We start from the raw sequence: 22,726 nt of genomic DNA, 5'->3' as shown, positions 1-22,726 counted from the left end.
CGAAGGTCACGACATGAGTAGATTGGAGGGGAGGGATTATCAGTAGGGGAGTGTGAGAGAGGAGAAAGGGAGAATGAGAGTAAGACATGATCAGAGAGATACACAGGAAGAGAAGAGACAGGGGAAGAGGGATAGGAAGAATTGAAGATGAGGTCAAGAGTGGAGCCAGAGGAGTGAGTGGAGGATGAAGGAAGGGGGGAGAGGAGGTAGGAGTCAAGGATGGAGAAGAGGGGAGAAGATCGAGGGGGAGAAGGAAGATGAATATTAAAGTCGCCAAGTACTGATAGAGGAGAGGGGGAGGGAGAGATAAGTGAGAGGAGATGATCAAGGTCTTCATAGAAGGAAGAGAGAGGGCCAGGGGGACGATAGATGATCAGGAAGGAAATAGGGTGGGCAGAGGAGAAATACTTGTAAAGGAATTCAAAGGAAGGGAAAGAAGGGAGAGTTGGAGAGGAAGAGGAGGAGATGTATTTAGGGTATTTTAACCCACTAGGCTCTGCCCTGCGGCATCACTGTGTGTTGGTGGCACCAGAATCAGCAAAATGGCAGCAAAAGTCCTATGCATGCCAAAACCTATGAACATTGCACTTTGAAACCAGAAAAGATGGCTGCCAAATCTACTTTGCCTGTTGTCAGTAGTGGAAAGGAGACCTCACTGCTTGAACATGTTACTGGGCTGCCTACCAAGGAAAAATGAACACTGCAGGAAAGGCAGTGTTTTATTAAAGGAAACCCAGAAATTGTTCTTAAATGCTTTTTTCTTGGTTGCTGAAAATACAAAATACCGGTCCAAAACACCACAAAACATCCAATATTCTTGCTGGGTGTTACCCGCCACTTCAAGTAAGGAATCATTATGAACACACAATGTCAGGAAAAGCAGAATCTTTCATCAAAATATCCACACTAAAAAGTGTGCTTGTCTGTGAAACTCTGTCGAAATATGGGTGCAGTGCCAGCGGCCACCTGTATGACAGCTGTCATTAGTTGAATCAGAAGCTTAAACTTGTGCAATTGAAATAAAATGTCTATAAATTAAGTGGCCTGTTATCAAAAGTAATATAGGTTGCAACTATTTAATCTCCATGCTTTAGAGACTGGAATTGGAGTTCTAGTTGCCTGTTTTAAAATTGCAAGTTTAGTTTCAACAAAGAAAAATGTAACAAAGTGACTTTTAAAGTAAGCCTGATGCAAGCCAAAACTACAAAGCAAATTCCCCCACTGGGCAAGGCACCTCCCTCCTGCTCTCGGGACCAGGAACTCACATTCAGGTGTTGATTAAGAGGGGAGGGGCACTGGGGCTGCTCCTGGGGGAGACAATGAACCTTTCTTGGCTGAAAGGATATGCAGATTGTAAAGTGTGAACAGTGGCCTCTGCCAGAGGAAGAAGGTGGGGATTGCTCTTGGGCTGCAGGATGGAGATGGAGGCAGAGACATACATTTTTGTTGATTCACAAAGCACAGAAAGCATATTTCTAAAAAGACTGAAAGGACTGTGCAAATATGTAAAAATTATAGAATTAGTAGCAGTGTTAATGTGATTTTTTTGTGCAAATTTTAAAAGGTGCCAGAAATCCATGCGATGTTCGGGGAAGGCACACTGAAAATTCTGGTTTTGTAGCAATGGTATTTATGTCAGAAGCATGAAACTTCATACGATTATGCCCAGATATCATGCGGACATATGTACAAAATTGTAGAGAAATCAGATGTTGTGTCCCGGACAAAAAGTGTGAAAATTTGTCAAATCCAGAATCAAGATCTCTCAGCAACGAGTCTTGGAAGAGGGTTTGCTCCACAAAATATATGATCTATGTATGTTATTGGTATAAAGATTGTACACATGTAAAGATGTCTTATATCAAAAATAGATTTTATGTGCAAAAGGCAAAGGGGAGGATGTTATGTTTGGCCTCATAAACCACATCATCATGATGACACTCTGTTTTCTCCTCCAATCAAGGGTGAGAGCAGACTTTTGCCAATAGACTACCTATGTTGTGCACCTAGGAGAATTCAGCATACCCACCCCTTTATCAAACACATAAATAGAGACAGCTGAGGACCTAGAAAAGACACTGATCCACCCACCATCCCAACTTTGGCGAAGCACTTTGAAGGAGATCCCTCCATACTCCTTGTTCCAGACTCCTGAAACTTTGCAAGCAGAAAGGCTCAGAGCATAGCTGAACCACTTTCAGCTGGGCCTAACTTTCAGAACCCATCCCACAACTTAAAGGGGAAATCAAAGAAGCAGATAGGCTGTGCTGTAACTGCTTGCCTGCCAAAGAATCCTCCTCATAACCAGAAGAGAGACCAGTGCAGACCAGAGAGCCATTGCAGATCCAGTCCAGTCATGCTGTGCATTGTAGACCAGAGCGCCTTGCTGTCCAGTCCTGCCTTGCGGTGGCCAGAACGCCTTGCTGACCGCTGAACCAGACCAGTCTGGTGTGCCCAGCAGACTGTCCCAGAAAGTATCCCTGACCAGAACCAAAATCCTTGACGGTTCCATTCAAAACATTGGTAGTGAGTATCCATAGTATAGGATTGTCACTAGCCTATGTCCTGTCCATAATCATCCCCATCCAAATCAAATCTATCTCATATCCAGAACTGTATTGTTAGAAATCCTTTTTGTCTTGCCTGAACTCTCTCTCTTATCCTATAGTCCTTCTGTAATAATATTGTTAAAATCATCTTTGCACTGATATATTCATCTGAAGAAGGCAAGCATCTCGGCAGGCAAAAACCTGATCGGAGACGTCCTGGTCTGGTGGTTGTGTTGTCGTGTAGTTTGTTTCTTCATAGTCCATCCTTAGTGTAAAGAAACCGTGTTTGTATTTTAAAAGCGCATCCTTGTTTTACATTTTGCCTCTATCTGAAAAAAACGACCTCCACGAAAACGTCCATAACTTCTTCATATTTTATGCTAGAAACAATGTAAGTGTCTACTTGTAGCTAACATCCTAAGCTTTCCAAAAAACCCAAAACCGCATCCCAACTCCTTATAGTTTTTCCACAATCATGCTTACCGCGCATAGAAGTTTGCCACAAATGTTTCGTTTGGCTAAAATCTGTAACGTGTAAAATAGCTTTTCATTGCACCCGACCTCAAAATTAAGTTTTCAACTTGCTTATTACTCTCAAATCATTGCTAGTGTGTGTCTGAAACCAGATAAAGTGGCTCTGATTAGAATTTCAACCATTTTAGTGAATTAAATCAATTTTTTGTGTTTTACCCCATTCATTCAAAGCTAACTTTAAAACCATTTTTTACAGTTTGCCAATCATTCCTGTTTTTATCTGGTGTTTGTTAGGGGGAAATTGGGATTGATACTATTTGCTTGAATTCTGCATTCCTGAAACCTGTTTTCTCTCCTTCTATTTCTTCATATTGTATATTGGGGGGGGGGTTGAAGAGTGTGTAGGGGGAAATAGTAATCACATTGCCATTTGATTGAACACACACAAAAGTATTATTTCTATGCTGCATTATTTTTCACATTATTGCTCCTTGTGATTAAAGAGATTGTTTAGTGTAACATCACCCCATTGGTGATTATTGTATACCCATTAAAAATAGTGTGATATATATTGTGAAATCCATAAATAAATATTTTAACTTTGCAAACCAGCCTGCTTCCTGGTTCATGGTGACCGGGGTGGATTCAAAGAGAGGAGCGTGATATAAGTGGTACATCGTTCAGAATAAAAGAACATATAGACACAAATTAATAATTAAGGGTTTCAGTTGTGCATCCCTCGCTAGGCATTGACTTAGGTGAAGTGCCAGATTGAAATCACTTACAAGATGTAACCCCTCCAGCAGTCCATTGTAAGATGGTGTGTGCTGGGTCTAGGAATTTGGAAAGACTAGTAAAGTCAATTTCACTTTACATTCTCTGGGAAAAAGTAGTTAATCCCAGAGAAAGTATTTAAACCTTTGGGAAGTCTAAAAGACATCCCTGTGTCACTGCACTGAGTGTGCTGTGTGACACAAATAAACAAGAAGATTCCTATGGAGTTGGTTAGACTCCATATCCAAAGAAACAAACACAGAAAACACATTGAAAATGAAAAGTTCAAAGTCCCAAAGTTTAGCAAAAGAGCTGGAGGGGTCTAAGGTAGGGAGGATTAGCACATTTATGAGAATTCTCCCTAACACAGGGAAACCCCATCTTATCTCCGACTCAAGCTGCTGCTTGTGTCCTATTCATGAGTCCTTTCTCAAGGTCTCTAACGTTGGTTAATCCTTCTTGTATCTTCCTTCCTAGAGACTAGAAAGTATCCACAGGAGCTTTGATTTCAACTGCTGTGCAAGACTTTAAGCCACTACGAACTGCCTTTTAGCTAGGGTTGCGTTTTTGAATTTGAAAGAGTTGCTGTGCCACAAAACTGCCTTTAGAACGTGAACCTCTGCTAGGATAACACTAACCAACTGTTTTCCTTCCCAAAAATCACTTTCTTATTTGTGTATGCAGACTAAATACAAATACTGTATTACTTTGTGGATGTGCAGTATTACCGATATAGCTGTCAAACGCCTGTTACCATTGTATGCATCCAGCAGCTACCAAATAAGAAGTGACCCTTTGAAAGTATTAACAGTATACCTGTGTGTGTTGGTTTATTGTGCTAAGCATTAACAGTGACTCTTCTCTAAATAGAAAAAATCTATATTTTAAAATCAATTTATGTGTGTTTCTTTGAAGTGCATTTCTAACTAGGTTCAGTGTACTTACCTGCAGCTCATATATTCCTCTTAAGATGAGCCTGGCTGCTATGCCACTCTACCAAGTTCTCAGAGTTGTACGGACTGATACTAAGAGTTGGGGATCTACAAACCACTGGGATTGCTTTCTAAAGTTTTACCTCCAAATGGGACGTTAGAAAAACTCCCCAAATAATGGTCTGCATAAAAAAAGGTCGCTCAAGTGTTTGGGACACAAAACCCTTTGGGACAGATTCTCAAAGATTTGCACTGGAGCCAATCAGGAGAGTCCCTGGCATCTCAAATGTGCTCTGCTAGTTAATACCTGATTCACAAAGCCTGACACTACAGAAAATTAGAGCTGCTAGGAGCTTCTCTGAGATGCCCTTGAGCGAATCTTTGTGAACTGCATTTGCACTGACATCCTCTGATTTGCCCCAGTGAAGATCTTTGTGTCTCAGGCCCTGTCTCCCTGCAAAGTGATCCCGATCTCAGAGCTGCAACATGTAGAGTTGATATCATGTAATATAAGGGGTCTTGTACAGCGCCCTTCTCATTCACTACTGGATAATAAAATACAGTCAGGATTTCAGAATATCCGTACGGGATATATACCCAGCACATTTACATGTAACATATTTGATGTTTTGTATCTGCACTCGATATAGGAGTGACTTTCACACTGTTTGGCATCACAAAGGGCAGTGGTTTACCTGTAGGAATCCCTGTTGCTGATGGTGTCATGGCCAGAATCCTCCTGCTCGTCTCCTGCTACATTGAAGCAAACCTTCTTTCCGTTCTTCTCCCCCCTCTCGTTGTCGTTGTCTGCCGTTATGAGGGACTCTGGCCTTTTCCGCTCTGGTCGAGGAGAGTACGTTATTGAAGACAGAAGACTGAAATAGCGTGAAGACAAAGTGAGTCAAAATTGCTTTATCTCCAAACTAGATTATCAGACAATGTAGCATGGCTAGCATTTATGCACCAGGGCTTTTCAGTGAAATTGAGCAATCCATCTTATGATACAAGGGGTATGACTTAAATACTGACAACTAAGCAGCACCAGTGAGACCCATGCCTGTTGGCTGTAACGTTAATATTGACTTCTAAACAGTGCCATTGAGAGGAACAACCAAGCAAATGTCCCCATGCCTGTTCGTTGTAACTTTAATACGGACTTCTAAACAGCACCATTGAGTTGAACAACCAAGCACATATACCCATCCCTATTGGCTGTAGGTATTATATGAAGAGGGAGCTGCTTGCTGAAGTAACACAAGGCCTAGAGCAAGAATGAATTGCCAGGAGCTGACATTGGAATTTAATACTACACAATGGCCCATGATTTCCGCCACTTCGGTCTGTTGAAGAATACAGCCTTATTGATCCAAAGGCAGAGGTGGACAGTCCTACAGGGACCTCTGGAGATTTTCCAGTGGACCGCAGCATCAAGGGCCTCTTTCCTGTGGTTACCTATTTTATTTCCAAATGTTCCTACAAGAAAGGGGTTTGACCTGATTCATACCGTGTAGTATGGGGACACTTTAAAAAACATTTCCAGGGCCTATTTTGGATCCCGGTTCACCCCGGCCTAAGGGCTGCGTACGTTGTGCCTATCCTCGGTTCCGTTGATGATAAATAAGTGAGAATGGTTGCTCACTGGGCACCTCCAATTGGCCATCATATATGTTCTCATTGTTAAGAATGGTATCCAGTGATTCCCTCGAATACAAAACATCAAATGCAAAAATGCAAAAGCATTGAATGCAAAAGCATTGAAAGAATTAATTTTTTTAAAGGTAAAGGTTTTAGTTTTATTATAATGGGGTTTAAGGGGTAAAAGAACAGGGTTGGGGGACCCCCCATTAAAAAAATAGATTTAAAAAATGCTTTTGTGATGCATTTTATTCGATGCTTTTGCATTCAATGCTATCACTATAAACCTTAAGAATACATAAAACGGGAGGCATGATGAGGGCATCTGAGAAAGAATGTTGGAGTCAAGACTTCCTCCCGATGTGGCTAGAAACGAGTGATTACTGAGATCAAAACATAATTGTGTAAATAGGTTTGTGGGAAGCTGCACTACATGCTATGACATGGGAACATTTTGCAAGAAATGCCAGGGGCAGTGAGGGAGTTGTTTGACAAAGGCCACCTACGGGAAATGGCCAGTTGACATCTTGATCTGGGAGCCATATCTGGAGTAATTAGCGGTGTGTAGCGGATCCCACGAATTCCCAAAGGTGGTGGATCTATGCAGCACTCAGAGGGCTGCGGTTGTGTGGGGAGGAGTGTGGTTGTTTTGCAGTGGCTGTGCAGACAGGAGCAGTAGGGGGGAGCATTGTAGCTCTAGTTGCAGACATTACACCGGATGAGAACGTGCTGAGCCGCTCCCCATCAAGCACTTTGAGGTGTAGGTCTGGAATTAGTGTGAAGGATGTGTGCACAGGACAACATGTTGTGCATCAGTCATGCATAGGCTAGTGGAGATGTGGCTGGCTGGTTCTTAAGGTGCCAACTGAGTCGGGAATGTTTGAAGGAGGTGAGGTGGGTATAGGGGTCAGTCAGCTGGCAATGTGAAACCAAGTAGTTTGAATTGAAAGATGGTGCGCTACATTAAGTAACTGAAAGGGGCATGACATCTTTGGCTGAATGGGTGCTGCAAAAACAATTGGCCAAGTTGGGCACGCGTGTGACTTGAAGTCACATTTAGAGCAGTTGGGTTTCCTGAGACACAATGATAGGGTCCGCTGATCAGGCAGATGGCAATGACCATGCGTTAGGAGGTTGGCAGTAGAGCTTGCAATTAGGATTGCAGGACTGCTAGAGCAGTGGTGCCAATCATTACTGTTGCAAAGATAACCAAGATCAAGTAGCAAATGTTGCGAGGGCCAACATATTTAAATAGGTTTCCCTATGTGCCGGGACACCCACTGGGAAGTGCAGGAGGCCCCAGAGGAAGACATAGGGAGACACAAGGGGCCTCATCACGAGTTGGGCGGTAACGCCGGCGCTAATAGCGCTGGCGCTATCTGCCCTACCGCCAAACCCACCGGCGCTATTAGAGCCGGATCACGGGTTTGGCGGATTTCCTCATTCCCCATTGAGCCCATTCAGGAATGCCCCATTCGCCATTGGGCTCAATGGGGACATTTCGTGCTCATACCGCCAGCGGATTTCCCGCCGGCGGTATGAGTGCAGATTTTCAGCGGATTTCCCCCCAGCTCAGAGCTGGGGAGAAATCCGCCGAAGCCCTGATTTGGCGGACCCTTAAATCCGGCGGTAATAGCGCTACCGCCGGATTTAAGGGTTACTGCCAAACTCGTGATGAGGCCCAAGGTGTTATAATCTGTGCCTTTTTCACAGGGTGCATTTCATTCAGATATTTTTGAAGTGTTATATAAGAGAATGAGATGGGCATTCCCGTTTGTCTTCTCAAAGATTCTCATTTGGGAATTGATCCAATAGGATGCCAACTGGAAATGGTTTCTTCAGAGGGAAAATGCAATGACATATATAACCAGATGATAGTACTATGCAATGGCAAATAAAAGCAGATGATAGAACTATGCAATGGCATATATAACCAGATGATAGTACTATGCAATGGCATATATTGCCAGATGATAGAACTATGCAATGGCATGTATAACCAGATGATAGTACTATGCAATGGCATATATAGCCAGATGATAGAACTATGCAATGGCATGTATAACCAGATGATAGTACTATGCAAAGGCATATATTGCCAGAATATAGTACCATGCAATAGCATATATAACCAGATGATAGTACTATGTAATGGCATATATTGCCAGAAGATAGTACTATACAATAGCATATATAACCAGATGATAGTACTATGTAATAGCATGTATAGCCAGATGATAGTACTATGCAAAGGCATATATTGCCAGAATATAGTACCATGCAATAGCATATATAACCAGATGATAGTACTATGTAATGGCATATATTGACAGAAGATAGTACTATACAATAGCATATATAACCAGATGATAGTACTATGTAATAGCATGTATAGCCAGATGATAGTACTATGCAATAGCATATATAACCAGATGATAGTACTATGTAATGGCATATATTGCCAGAAGATAGTACTATACAATAGCATATATAACCAGATGATAGTACTATGTAATAGCATGTATAGCCAGATGATAGTACTATGCAATGGCATATATAGCAAGATGATAGTACTGAATCAAACAAAATCGTTGAGGGCAGGAAGATCAAGAATACACTGGCAAAGTATAAGTATCCTGCGGCGGTCACTAGACGGAAGAATATGTGGCATGCCAGTGAATGCACTAGTGGATTACACTACCCATGAAGCATAATGAAAGCACTCGCTAAAGTTGGCAGACACCTGTCATGCAATTTATATTTTTTGATTAAATGGGTGCATTATCAACCATATTTCAGCCTAACAAGAGGCCACAAAATATATTCATACTCTCAGACCAATATTTCACTGACGCCCCACGTCGCCATGCTGATCTAGATGCCAATGGTACATTTGCTGGTGTTCACCCCTTGAGCACCATGTTGGTGTAGATGCCCTTGAGTGGCGCTATTGTCCCCTTGACCTCAAAGGAAATGCTGAGCCGGATGCCCCAACACCATGCCAACTCCCAACTAGGTCATGCCCCCACACGCAGTGATCACTTGCGCTTTGAGTTACCAAGATAGGATTAGCACTTTGATTGGTTCACGCGAGGCTAAAGAAGTGCAATCTGAAAACACTTAGCTGATGCTAAATTAGCCCATTGCTTCAGAGGGCCAGAAAACGATATGACACTGTGAAAAGGCATTTAAGAGAAAGGAACAATTAATATTGCATGATTTTTCCAATTAAAGTGAGGGTAGTGCGGCACCATACATTGTAATATCACTCTCGCGCAAAGACAGAATTTGATTTTGCGAAACACAAAGAACTCAGAGGGGATTGTGAAGGCAGCAGGTTGTGGCTAACTAGGGGGTCATGAAGGGGTGCTAGAGCACGGAGGAGACCTTGTTATTCAGCTTGCTACACTGGCCTGTTTCGAAGGGCATCGGCAATATTACCCGTCTATGTCTAAGTCCCGTTGGGAGTTGCTCCTAAAAAATGCTGCATTTTTTGCCCACACCGGAGTGGTCTCAAATGGGCCACGATTAGGCACAGATGCCATTCATCAGGGGTTTCTCCCATATCTCTGATATCAAACAGCCGCCACCCTCAACAACATGTCCCTTTCCTCACCCAGTGTCACTGGCCCCAACTGCCAGTTCAAACCTGCCAGGTAAACTGTGTGCTTGCCACATTCCTCGCCCACACAACCCATGATCCACTCACCTGCTGCCCCCTCTGTGCCCCACCCTCCTCTCTCGTCTACCCACCTACCAACGCCTCCTACAACCTCCTCTACCATTGGAAGGCTTCTGTAGGCAGCATTTCCTGTCTGGCCGCTTTTGTGGGCGGCACAAGAAGCGCGGTCCACAGACCCACACCTCATTACTGGCCAGAGGATTAGACGTTGTACTGATAGAATCAGCAGGTCTTGAGGAGGACACGAATGTATTGCTCATCTGGATGTTGGTGTGTCAAACAAACAATCCTTATAAAGGCGCATGGTCTTTATGGTGGCATCTCAGAATCTTTGAGAGTTTTGGGGACCAGAGGTTTCTGGATACTTCTGTAAATTCGGATGATGACTTTAGCATTATCCGGACTTCCCCAAAGGACAGACACGGTCTGATTTACAAAAATGATTTAATAAGTGAAAGTCCCATTGAAAAAATGTGTGTGAATCAGGCCCACAAAGTTCTCGGTAGAATGATCAGTAAGTCAGCTAGACATATAAACCAGCTGCAACAGAATGCAATAAACTGAGGCCCATGCAGCGACACTACCATTGTGTAATAAGAGGTTCTCACAGAGTATTCCCTATAGAACATAAAACAATGGGCCTCATTCTGAGGATGGTGGGTTGCAGCCGGACTCAGAATAATTTACCAGCCCCTGACCACCCGGTGCCAGCGGCTCATTCTGATTCTGGTGGCTGGGACGTCAGGCGCCGGTATCTTTGTAAATCCCTATATAAGGTGAGCCTGATTCACAGAAGCATTTGATAATGGTGCAATCCCACAGGAAAACAATCTGTGAATCAGGGCAATGGAGGCCTATGGGACCCTATGGGAGTGGGGACACAGAAACACTGGCACCGTTACTAACGGTGCCAGTGCTCCTGTACAAAAGTCTGCCTACTGTGACCGCTGCGCCCGGCAGGGTCCGACCTGTCGGATACAGGGGCACTGGCAGGCAGACTTGTAGTTTGTCGGTCCTGAAAAAAGGGTGCCGGTGAGCTCACTGGCACCCTTGTTTCCAGACCGGTAAACTTATAATGAGGCCCAATGTCTTGCACAGATTTGATCTCACAATCTGGGGATGTTCTAGACTTGAATAGTCTGTGTGAGATATTGACAACAATGCTGTCATTTCATTGTCTTGTAAAAATTGAAGTGGAGCTATTGTTAGATAATAGGAAGAGGCCCAAATGGAACCTCAAGCCACAAGCACTATTCAACCTCGTATTTAAGAGAGATGGAGCAAGAGAAACAAAGGGCCTCATTACAAATCAGGCGATCCGGAAATAACGGTGGCGGTAAACCCGCCGCCACCGTTCTTTCCGGACCGCCTGATCCCGACTCCTGCAGGCGGGAGGTGATGTTCTGACCTGGCGGGTTTAACACCGCCCGCCTGCAAGCGGACGAGGAAACACTGGCAGCATTACGAGATGCTGCCGGTGTGTCCATGATCCGCATTCCCATTGAGTCCTATAGGACTCAATGGGAATGGGGATTAACACCATTCCGCCTCCGTGATTCCCGGAAAACCGGGGTTGTAATGCCCCGGTAATTCCGGGAATCATGGAGGCGGAATGGTAATACGAGTCCGGCGGTAACCAGGTGGTTTTACCGCCTCAGTTACCGCCGGACTCGTAATGAGGCCCAAACACTTTCTCTGAAATAAAGGGCGGCCAGTGGACCTGGTCCTCTCTGTATGTGAGCCATTTAAAACAGATATTGGTTGAGTGCACATGTCTAAAAAGACAATGGTTAGAAAAGTATATAGAGACCTATTACACGACGCAAAAGAGGACTATATGAGCAGCAAAGTGACTATGACCTCATCAAAGGGCTTGTGCGCATACATTCGTGAAAAGGGTCAGAGTTTTCTAAGGCGGCATATAGCGAGGTCAAGCTCCTGCGAAATCTAGTTGCAGCTTGAAGATATAGGGAACTGAGGCAGGTGGGCAGGCTACGGAAAGTGCTGGTGAGGTGTTTCCGCTTCATGTGGTGTTTCATTTTCTGGAGGATACTGAGCGCACCTGTTCAAGCGCGGCAGCTAGCCACACACCCACGGTCTAAATGGTCAGATTTCATTCTCTTTAAAGATTTTTTCAAAGTGAGATTCTTTTTTTTTTACGCTGGTCTTTAGAAAATATGTATTGCTATATTTACTTTTGCATTCTTTTCATTGCCCCACACAGTGTATGCACTCCCGTCCCTCATTCTATGTTGCCTAGTTACGGAAATAGAGAAACACACAGGTGGAAAAAGGTATAATTAGTTAAGGTTCACTAAGACTTCGGACCGAATGACTGATGGGGGGAATATGCATCTCCTATGCCCAGGGGCGTCGCTAAGTGGGGCGCGGCGGGGAGCGGGGGTGGGGGGCATAGCTCGGGGTCTTTTGGTTGTAGCCTGGTTAGAAGCCCAGGGCCTACAACCAAAAGGCTATAGCTAGCCCAGAGTCCCGACAGTCCCGACATTACCGTAGCCCCGGATCTTTTCCAGACCTAGCAACCCCCCTGGCTTCGTGTCTATGTAGACATGTGTGCAACTCTTCCTAAAAAGCATCTGCTTTTAAAGCGCATCTATTCTATTATTTTCATTATACATACAGATCAGTTACCAGCAATGGTCAATATCGGTTCCCAATTGAAAATCCCCGGGTCTAAGAGACACTGCAGACTTTGTAACTTTATGGAAACAGCCAGGCGTGTCCTTACTGAGTGCAAAGTCATGGGGGGTAATTCAAGAAATCAGCGCACAAGTGGCGCACGCGGCTGGCGCACAGTGTGCGTGTGTGGCAATCTGCGCCAGCCGCGTGCGCCAAAACACATTTCAGCGCACAGCGTATTCATGGATTTCAACATCCAAAAGCAGCCGTGGCGCAGAGTGGCGCAGCGACCCTGCAATCGCGCCAGTTACGCCCCCAACCCCGCCCTGTGCACCATGAACAGCGCACAAATCCAGTACATGGCATAAAGGCCAGTGGACCAGCATGCAGCCCCCCAAGCACGATAACGCGTGGCAAACTCCCAGCGCACCCCTCAGAATACACGTACCTGCTCGCCCAGCGAAATCGCGTGTGAAGCTCCCCATGCACCCCCAGAAATACACGTACCCCGCTCGCCCAGTGAAATGGCGTGTAAAACTCCACATGCACCCCTCAGAATACACATACCCCTCTTGCGTTAGCAAAATTGCATGTAAAACTCCACCCTGTGGTTTGGGCAGCCAGTGGGGGCATGCACTGGGGTGATGGGCTGCCTGTGGGGAATGTTGAGGCTGAATGGGCTGCATGCATGTATTCCTGAGTTGCGCACGGAGTTTCACACGCTTGGCGAGTGGGGTACGTGTATTTCAGGGGGTGCGTGGGGAGTTTCACACGCGATTTTGCTGGCCGAGTGGGGTACGTGTATTCTGAGGGGTGCGCGTGGAGTTTCACACGCGATTTTGCTGGGCGAGCGGGGTATGTGTATTTTGAGGGGTGCGCAGGGAGTTTCACATGCTATTTCGTTGGGCAAGCGGGGTACGTGTATTCTGAGGGGTGCGCATGGAGTTTCACACGCGATTTCGCTGGGCGAGCGGGGTACATGTATTCTGAGGGGTGCGCAGGGAGTTTCACACGCGATTTCACTGGGCGAGCAGGGTACGTGTATTCTGAGGGGTGCGCGTGGAGTTTCACACGCGATTTTGCTGGGCGAGCGGGGTACGTGTATTCTCAGGGGTGCGCGTGGAGTTTCACACGCGGTTTCGCTAGGCGAGCGGGGTACGTGTATTCTGAGGGGTGCGCGTGGAGTTTCACACGCGATTTTCCTGGGCGAGCGGGGTACGTGTATTCTGAGGGATGCGCAGGGAGTTTCACACGCGAATTGGCAGTGTAGGTCCTCCCAGGTGTGCCCTCTCCCCGCTTCCCAGGCCCTGCAGGCAGCCCACACCACAGGGGACTACCCTGCAACCCTGGCCATGCCCCGCAGGCAGCCCATCCTCCCTGGCCATGCCCCGCAGGTAGCCCATCAACCCTTGGCATGCACCCCAGCCAGCCCACATGTCAACATGCACCAGTGAGCACTGACACATGTCCCCCTGCACTCCCACCCACCCAGCAGTGATGGGCACCTGCCAGCAGGCCCCGACTCATGTCCTCCTGCACCGTCACCCACCCACCCGTGACGGGCACCTGCCAGCATGCCCCGAATCATGTCCCCCTGCACCCAACATCGTGACATGCATGAAACCAATGAGAGAATACCACACATTGAAGTATGAAACAAAAATGTATTGAAGACAAAATGAAGGGAATCAAATGAAAACACACAATAATGGAAATAATAAATTAAATGTAGCATGTCCCAAAAAAAAAAAATATATGAAATCAGAATCCAAATAAATCAAAATGAAAATGTGTCCAAAGTCTACGTCCAACAAAGCAAATCCAAAGTGAAAGAAATAAGTAAAATCCATTGCTCCATGGTGAAAAAAATAAAAAATGATGATAAATCCACTGTTCAACTATATACAAATAACAAATCCAGGGTCCATGAGCCCAACTATTGAAATGAAACCTACCAAAAAGACTACCTAATAAAGAACTATCTACAAGAAGGTGGGGCATAGTCCAAGCACCCCAAATGAAATAAAAAGATAAATGAAACCTAACACTAACTAACTATATACAATGGTGGCGGGCATGTCCTACGGCTCACTAGTTGATTTCCCGGGCCAGGGCATCATCGAACTCCTGTTTAACGTCCTGGAGGCGGGCCTATTCCCTGGCCCCGAGGTCTCACAGGGATGACGCCATGTCCACCTCCAACTCCCTGCGAATTCCCTCGAGGCACTCAGCCCACCTCAGCGCCCTGCGCATGGAGTTCTCCGCCCTGACCATAGTGAGCCGTGCCTACTCCGCCCGCCACCATTCCGCATCTATCCGCTGGCCCAACCGCTGCCACACGGAAGACACTCCTATTCCAGGGTCCTCCTGCCCTCAGGCCGATGCCTGCCCCTCTGGTGTTGCTGGCCCTAAGCCATGATGCCTCCCACGTTGAGCCTGCCGCTGCCTCCGACGCAACTGCCTCTGCCAGCATGACGGCATCCAGGCTGTTGGAATCCACCGGCGCTGTTGTGCACATGCCCTGCCCGATGCTGCCGGCACATCCTCCAACTGCTGGGGTCCAGTTGCCGGGGTGTCCACGCCTGCTGGACCTCTGACTCCCGACTGTGGCAGGGATGGGATCTCCACCGAGCTGGCTGCGTTGATTAGGGCAGGTCCACAGGGGGCCCTGGTGGCATGTGGGCCGGAAGACGGCATGGAGAATGACTGGCACATAGTCTCCACAGAGGAGGAGTGGGCCGCTAGAGTGCTCGACACATGTACGAAACCCCCGACCAAGGACCCTCCCAACTGGGCTACGTTGGCATGCAGCTCTTCATGATGACGTGTGTGCTCCCCCCAGGAAGCACGCACGTCATCACGAATGTCAGGGGTGCGCAACGCAACACCAATCAGGACGGTGTCCGTATGGTCACGGGTCCCCTTGTCCGCCGGTAGAGGAGTGTCAGATGACATGGACCTGCCCCTTACCTGCGGACGGGCCTGGGATGGGGCAGCCCTGCTGGTGCATGGTGGTGCAGTCACAGTGTCAGGGAAAGTGACATGCACGGCGACCTGTGCTGCCTCCTGGCCCTGCCCCTGGGCCACACCATTTGCACAAGTGGTACCACCCCCACCAGGCCCCATGTGTGGCTCAGTAGCGGCCTCCTCCTCCTCTGTGGAAACCACCAATCTGGATGGCTCCACACCGTCTTCTGCGTTGCAAGCCCCTGTGGGGGCTCACCCACCCCTTCCGCTGCAGCCATAGTGGCAGACGCAGCACCAGTCCCCTCACTCCCGGATGATGGTAATTCCTGGGAGGGTGACTGGGCCTTGCATCGCCGGCCGGTGGAGGCATCCCCACCGCTTTGCTCCACAGCGCCGTCTCGCCCTCTTCTTCACTCGCCGCTGTGTAGAGGGAGACATAGAACATAAGCATCAGGGTACTGTACAATAGTCCCCTAGACTGGAAGCAATAGCAGATGAGTGGCACTGTCAAACGTCACTTCCATCATGTACCTCCACAACACATGGGTCAGTGCAGGCAACACACATGCAGTAACAGACATGGCGCATGCAAAGAACATTTGCATTCATGTCCAAAGAACTGTTGAAACATATGATGGTGGTTGGAAACTCACATGCATCATGTCTCATACTGATCACATGCACACACATCACCGTACTTTCATCCATCTGGCCTCGTACACCCCAGACACAGTGGAGACAAGGATGACTAGGCTGCCTCAGTGAATCGCAACATAGTCACGTACATGTGTCATGCATCCATGGTGTTTACAAGTGACACACACTCTACTCAGACACATAGACATGTACACCATACATGTCCTTGACAGCAGCACCTACCTCTCACACCCCATCCATGTCCAACAACAGAGACAGGCATGCATTAATGTGTGCATTCCGCATGTTGCCCCACATGTAGCAATGTAACTCATGCACCATCCATGTGGTTCACGCATGACTGGTCTCACATGCAGCACCATGATGTCCCTGCACACACACATCCATACATGCCAATGTCACACATACAGGCAAGTAGCTGACTACCAGTACACTGCAACATGCCCTGTTTCACACAGCAATGCATGGCACTTACCGCTCGACTCCAGACGGGCCTGCATCCTGAGGATCTGGTTGCGAAGCACTGGGCGAATGCGCTCCAGGACCCTCATCTGCTGGTTGGTAAACTGGCCCCGGCGTCCCACTGCATCCTCTGCCTCTAAGAGGTGCCGGGCCTTCTTGAGGGTCCTGGACTTGTAGTCCTCCCAGCGCTTCTGGATGTGTTTCAGGTCTCGGGGAGCCACCCCCTCCACGTTGATGGCACCCACTATGTCCGTCCAGATCCTCCTCCGTCCTTCCTTGTCGGTGCGCATTGGTGTGAAGAGGGCATCACACTGCCCCAGGACTTGCTCCACCCGGATGCCAGCTTCTTTGGAAGTGAAGCTGCCAGCCCTCTGCCTCTCTGGCTGGGGGTTGCCACTGGTGCCGGAAGGTGTTGTGTCGGACATGGCAACCCCCGAGGCAGGTATGGGTGGGCAACTGGGTCCTGGGGCTGGGCTGTGGAATGATGGAACACCAGTTGGGAGTCTTCTGTTCCAGCAGGGGTGGTCACTGCAACTGGACCCCTGCAGATGGCAGATGTGCAGGCACCAAATGGCAGGCAACGGTGGCAGCAGGCAGGCAGGCAGCAGCAGATGGCTCGTGGGAGGCAGGAAAATGGCCTTCTGGGCAGGAGCGTGGTCTTCTGTGTGTTGTCGTGTGACCAGCTTGATACGGAGTGATTTGGCAAGTGAAAAAACTGCACGTCAGCGTGTAATTCGAGGAAAGGCCCTTAGCGCGTAAGCGTGTCTGTGACATTGCGTGCGCAGGCGTTCCCCTCGTGAGGGGTGCGTAGTGAATCAGCACGTGAAAAAAGAATGCGTGTGATCTGAGGAAAGGGCCTAAGCGTGTAAGAGAAGTGACGCGCACGTGTGTCCCTCAGCACGCAGTTCACTGTACGTGCCTTTCGTGGAGACCGACGTGTGTATTGCTACTTCGTGTTGTTTTGCGTGCCATCACAACTTCACAGCGGATCAAGGACGTATCTCTTCTTTTGGCGGGGGTATTGGCTATGCGTGTTTTTCATTATCACGCTAGTCTGACGGTGAGTCGCGCACGCTATTTTTTTCCCACTGCGGGTGCCCGTGTGTATCGCATACCCATTTACGAGGTCATAGTATCCTGCGTGTCCCACGCGTACATGTTTTTCGTGTCCCTGGGTGCCACCGCGTACTGCGGGAGGTTAATTCCACACACGTGGGCTAAAGGGGGTTGCGTGCACGGTTTTACTGCAGTTTTAGGGTGCCTGAGCATTGCTTGACCCATCACTTCATCACCAGGATCACATACAGCCTTGCAGGTGCAGGGGTGCTGTTAACATCTTGTATCCACCCCCTTTACCCCAATTGCCCAGGACAATTGTCGTGTACACCTCCCATTGGCACTACTCCATCTGTGCCGGCACTACTCCATCTGTGCCATGGTTGGGAGGCCACGTAAGGTGAGGGGCGCCTCAGCTGGGTGACAAGGGAGTAGGGGGACTCCAGGTTGTCCAGGGTGGCTGCAGAGGGGGAAGAGGCAGGGGTGTGCCAGCTCGGCACGATGTTGTGCGACATGTTGGTGCAGTCATGCCACCAGTCATGCCACCACCCCCTGCGGCTCCAGGAGATGCAGTTCTTGCATCTGACACTGGTGCCCATGTGGCCCGGCAGTCCGTTTCATCGACTGTCTTGGGCCCAAAGCTAGTGGTAACTGCAGGTACAGCTGTGGATACCACCACCCAGGCTCAGGGTCTGCCAGCGCATGCTGCGTTGGCACTTGAAGAGTCCATGGAAGAATCAAGGCACGTGTCCCTGGGGCAGCAATGTCATCTGCTGCCCCAACCAGATGGGTGTTGGCAAGTGCAGGGGCAGATGCAGCCGACACAACCCCAGTCCCGGTCAATGACCCTGGCACAGCGGATGTTGCTGCGCATGGTCCATTCCAGGGCACCCAGCAGCCACTGACGCAAGTCAGGGTTTCACTCCATGTTCCACCTGCCACTCCCTCGGCTCATTCCACCAGCGCCACTGCCCATACTAATCAATGCAGCATTTTCCAGCCAGGGTCTGGACTAGCGTCCAAGAGGAGGAAGGTTGCACCAGCAGTAGCTGCTGGGACCCCAGACACAGCTATGGCCTCCAGCACGTCGAGGAAGAAGCCTTTCTGCAAGCAGGAACTGGACTTCCTCATGGACTACGTGCCGAAACACAACTGTGACACGCTAGTGGGGCCGAATTGTCAAACTACGGCTGCCCATCGTAACACCCACTGGAAGCAAGTTGCGGATGATGTGAGTGCATTCGGCCATGAGGTGCGCATAGCGCAAGAGTGCAAAAAGTGTTGGAATTACCTCAAATGCAGCAGTAAGGCAAAGTGTGCCTCAAATTACAACATGACTCTGGTGACTGGCGGTGGGCCAGCCCCTGAGGAGGAAGAGCTCACTCCGCGCGAGGCACTCGTTGCGGAGTTCATACCAACAGAATTGGTCGAAGGAGTGGGAGAGATGCCGGACTTTGATGCCCCGTCCAGTGAGTGTTGTTGCCTGTTGGTCGACGACATGTGTGTTTTGCTTGTGTGATGTTTTGTGCTTGACTGCCACAGCATGTCAGGTGTACATGGTTCTCATGTGCAAGTAATACAATGCTTCTATGATACATGCCTGCTGTGCAGGATAGTGGACATGTAGAACAGACGGGGACTGTCCTCACAACCACACTTGCACCCTAATCACATGCTAGTCACCCAGCTGCCCATACAGTCCATGTCCCAGCTCAATGGCCCTTCTGCATGTAGCCTGGGGTGTGTTTCCTCTCTGCACTGGGACTATGTCATTGTATGACTGACGTGCATGTGTCCTCTGCATGCATGCGGGTACTCTACGTAGGCATGCTCCCTTGACCCTCCACCAACCCTGCGCCCCAATTACAACATTGCACAGGTGTGCATCACGTTGGTGTACTGCAATGGCCTGTTCAAGACTCCTGTGTACATGCAAACTTCCACCAGCCAACCTGCCAGACACATGCAGTGGTGTACATCCTCTGCACTTGATGCCGGTTGTCTCACTTGGACTGTGCAGATGGCAGATGCTCTGCAGGGACATGAGTTCCATGTGTATTCCATGCATGCCCCTATGTGTCCTTGACTGGATGATCATTGTAGTACATGTCCTGGATGACCTACATTTCTTTGCTTTTGATCATCCATTCCATGCCCACTCTGGCTCAGTCCTGCACCACACACATGTTTAGGGTGTCAAAGTCTGTGCAGGGCACAGGGCTCCCCCCGTTTTAGGCCCACTGACTCTGTTCAACTGGTGTAGGGGCTTCTGCACACATGTCTGTACTACTGAGGGGTCATCATATGTCCTGCTTTCTGTCCCATCATCATCTGCTGTGTTGTCAGTTGACTCAGATGATGCAATTGATGCTAGACAGCACTGTCTGCCAATGCACAGGTCCCTGGTTGCCCTTTCGCTGCCTTGCAATGTATCCCTATATTTTCACTTAGGGGGGGTTGTTTGTAGCCATGCAACACAATGCATGCACATTGCATGTGATGCCTGAACTTGCCCTTGCACTGCCTTTAAGTCAATTGATACACATCATGATGTACTTGTTCATGTAGATAGTGGATAACACACACATGTCCTGCACTGCATCAACCCACTTCTGAGCTGTGTTCCGCCGTTCTACATGCCTAGTCCCTGATGCTATGTCAAAGTGACCTTGCATGCATGCCAGGTTCACATTGGTGTGTGACATGTGTGCTTCATGTGTTGTCAGTCTGTGTGATGTCTGCGTGTGTGTTATGTGCTTCTGGCATGTGTGCTAATGTACATTTTCTCCACGACCAGATGATGATGCAATGGAGCCAGAGGATGGTGTTGTCATGTCCAACACAGGTTTGCTATCACACCAGCAACCCGGCACAAGTTGGGGTTGTGGGGTGGTAGACCACGAAAACGCACATGTGTTACAGACCATCTAGTCTGTGGCAGGCAATGATTCAAGCCCGGACGATCACTCTGACGACAATGTCAAGTTGGATGTGCATCGGGTCCATTTGTCTGGGGTGAGTGATTCTGATGTGGACGCTCCTCTGTCCGCAACACCTGCACTGAGGGGCCAGACGGTGGTGGGACCTCCGCCAGTGGTAGATCGGGACACAGGGTCACCCTCCAGACCAGTCACTGATGTGTCTAGGACATCACATCGACGGGGGCATGTAGTCCTGAAGCCGCGGGTGGTGCCAACTCGACAAGGACGGCCGGTCCTTGGGACCCGTAGGTGTCAAGCCCAGCAATGTGGTGGCCGTGCGCCACAGAGCTATACTGAGTGGGAGCAAGACATGATTGCCAATTCAGAACGTCAGGGGCAGCTATGGAAAACATTGCTGTGAGCATGGAGCGTGTGGCCCAATCCGTGCTCCCCCCTGCTAGGCAGATGCTTCTCCAGCAGCGGGCGGCACAGTCCACGGCCCGCTCGCTCAGCCTGGGCATGGCAGCGTCAGACAGGGCAAGCCAGGCTGAAATGTTGTCTTTGCGTCAAGCAATTGCTGCTCACGCAGAGACACACATGGAGGCCCTTAGGGCTGAGTATGCATCCCTCAGATCCACTCTGGGTGTCCTCTTGATGTCCCAGAGGGAGCGGTCAGAGGAGAGGTTTGCACAGCTTGAGTGTACCATCTCGGCTGAGCTAAGTGCTTGCCGGGAGGTGCATCAGTTGTCCAGCCAGGCCACGCAGGAAGAACTCCGTGTTACATGTGCTACCTTGCAAGAGGAAGCACACGTATCACGAGAGGTTCTGCATGCTGACCTACGTGTCATCGCCACACAGAACCAGGCTCACCCATCCAGCAGACTTGCTGCCGACGAGGGGCAAGCTGCGCCTAGGCATGGTCAGGCTCCTGTACCACGTCTACCTTTTCAGGAAGAGGCTGACTTGGACGACGAGATATCTCCCACACAGGCCGGGCTGTGCAGGCGTTGAGCCCATTGAGGTTTTTTTTTTGACTCAACATCATCGCATGTGGGTGTTGAGCTGCACCCTGTACCTTCGCCCTCCTGGGTGCCCCCCCCGGGTCGTATGTGGCCATTTTTGATTTTTAATTTTAGTTTAGTTAGTTAACATTGTTTTTGATAGTTTAATTAGGTAATGTAGGTTTTTTATAGTTAGTTTAATTAGTTAATATAGTTTAAAATTGCTTGTCTATTGTGCATTCATGTGACGGTGTGGTGCTTTGTGGCTTTTGAAAGCATCCACTGTCTGTTCCAGCTGGGCCCTTCAAGCTTGTCTCATGTATGTGTTTGCAGCTTTGGGTCCTGACTCACATAGGCCACTCCTGCTTCCCTCATCCATGGGCTCGCAAGGATGGTTCGGTGTTACAGTCATTTGCACAAGGGCTTTGGACTGTCATATTTGTGGCCTGTCTGCTGCTGTACTACTTGTATTAACACCCCTAGTGGGGATTGTTGGGGGTTTTATCCAGGGCATGTCTGCATTAGACTTTGGTGGGTTCATGACTGATGTGTCTATTGATTGATATACATTGTGCTGTTATTTTATTTCCTGTACATGTGCTTCATGCACTTCATGCTGTAGACAGTGGCGGCACCCTTTGCCTGTCAAAGTCACACTGATGGTGGGAGGAATTCTGATCTAGGTATCTGACATGGCCCAGTCACAACCAGCATGAAGAGACACACACAGGGAACTTTCCTGCATTAAGTATATGTTTTGTGCCCTTTCTGCAGGAGAATGAGCCTCCAGACCACCTTTGCCAGCAGACATGGGCCATTGTAGGACATACAGCTGGCCACGTTCGGTGGGCCAGACATGCACATGTGTGCGCAAGCAGTGCCACAGGGCTTGTGCTCAGACGGCCAACAGAAGCAGACATGTTTCCAGGAGCTCCAGGCAAGGTGAGTATCACAAGGGGGCCACACCGCAGCCAAGCTT

The 22,726-nt window shown here is 48.6% G+C and overlaps 1 protein-coding gene across 1 annotated transcript in view; it reads right to left on the bottom strand.

The window, feature by feature from the left end:
• The window catches only part of PREX2 (phosphatidylinositol-3,4,5-trisphosphate dependent Rac exchange factor 2), a 1,458,907-nt gene that overhangs the window by 555,721 nt on the left and 880,460 nt on the right, over nucleotides 1-22,726 (bottom strand). The window contains exon 27 of the mRNA XM_069621155.1: nucleotides 5,425-5,604. Coding sequence (XP_069477256.1) covers nucleotides 5,425-5,604 — 180 coding nt within the window. The remainder of the gene's footprint in view (nucleotides 1-5,424; nucleotides 5,605-22,726) is intronic.

The sequence above is a fragment of the Ambystoma mexicanum genome, chromosome 5q (assembly GCF_040938575.1).
Source record: "Ambystoma mexicanum isolate Mex_15411 chromosome 5q, UKY_AmexF1_1, whole genome shotgun sequence".
Taxonomy (NCBI): Eukaryota; Metazoa; Chordata; class Amphibia; order Caudata; family Ambystomatidae; genus Ambystoma; species Ambystoma mexicanum.
The sequence above is the reverse complement of the archived record's forward strand: the minus strand, read 5'-3'. Positions and strand labels throughout refer to the sequence as shown.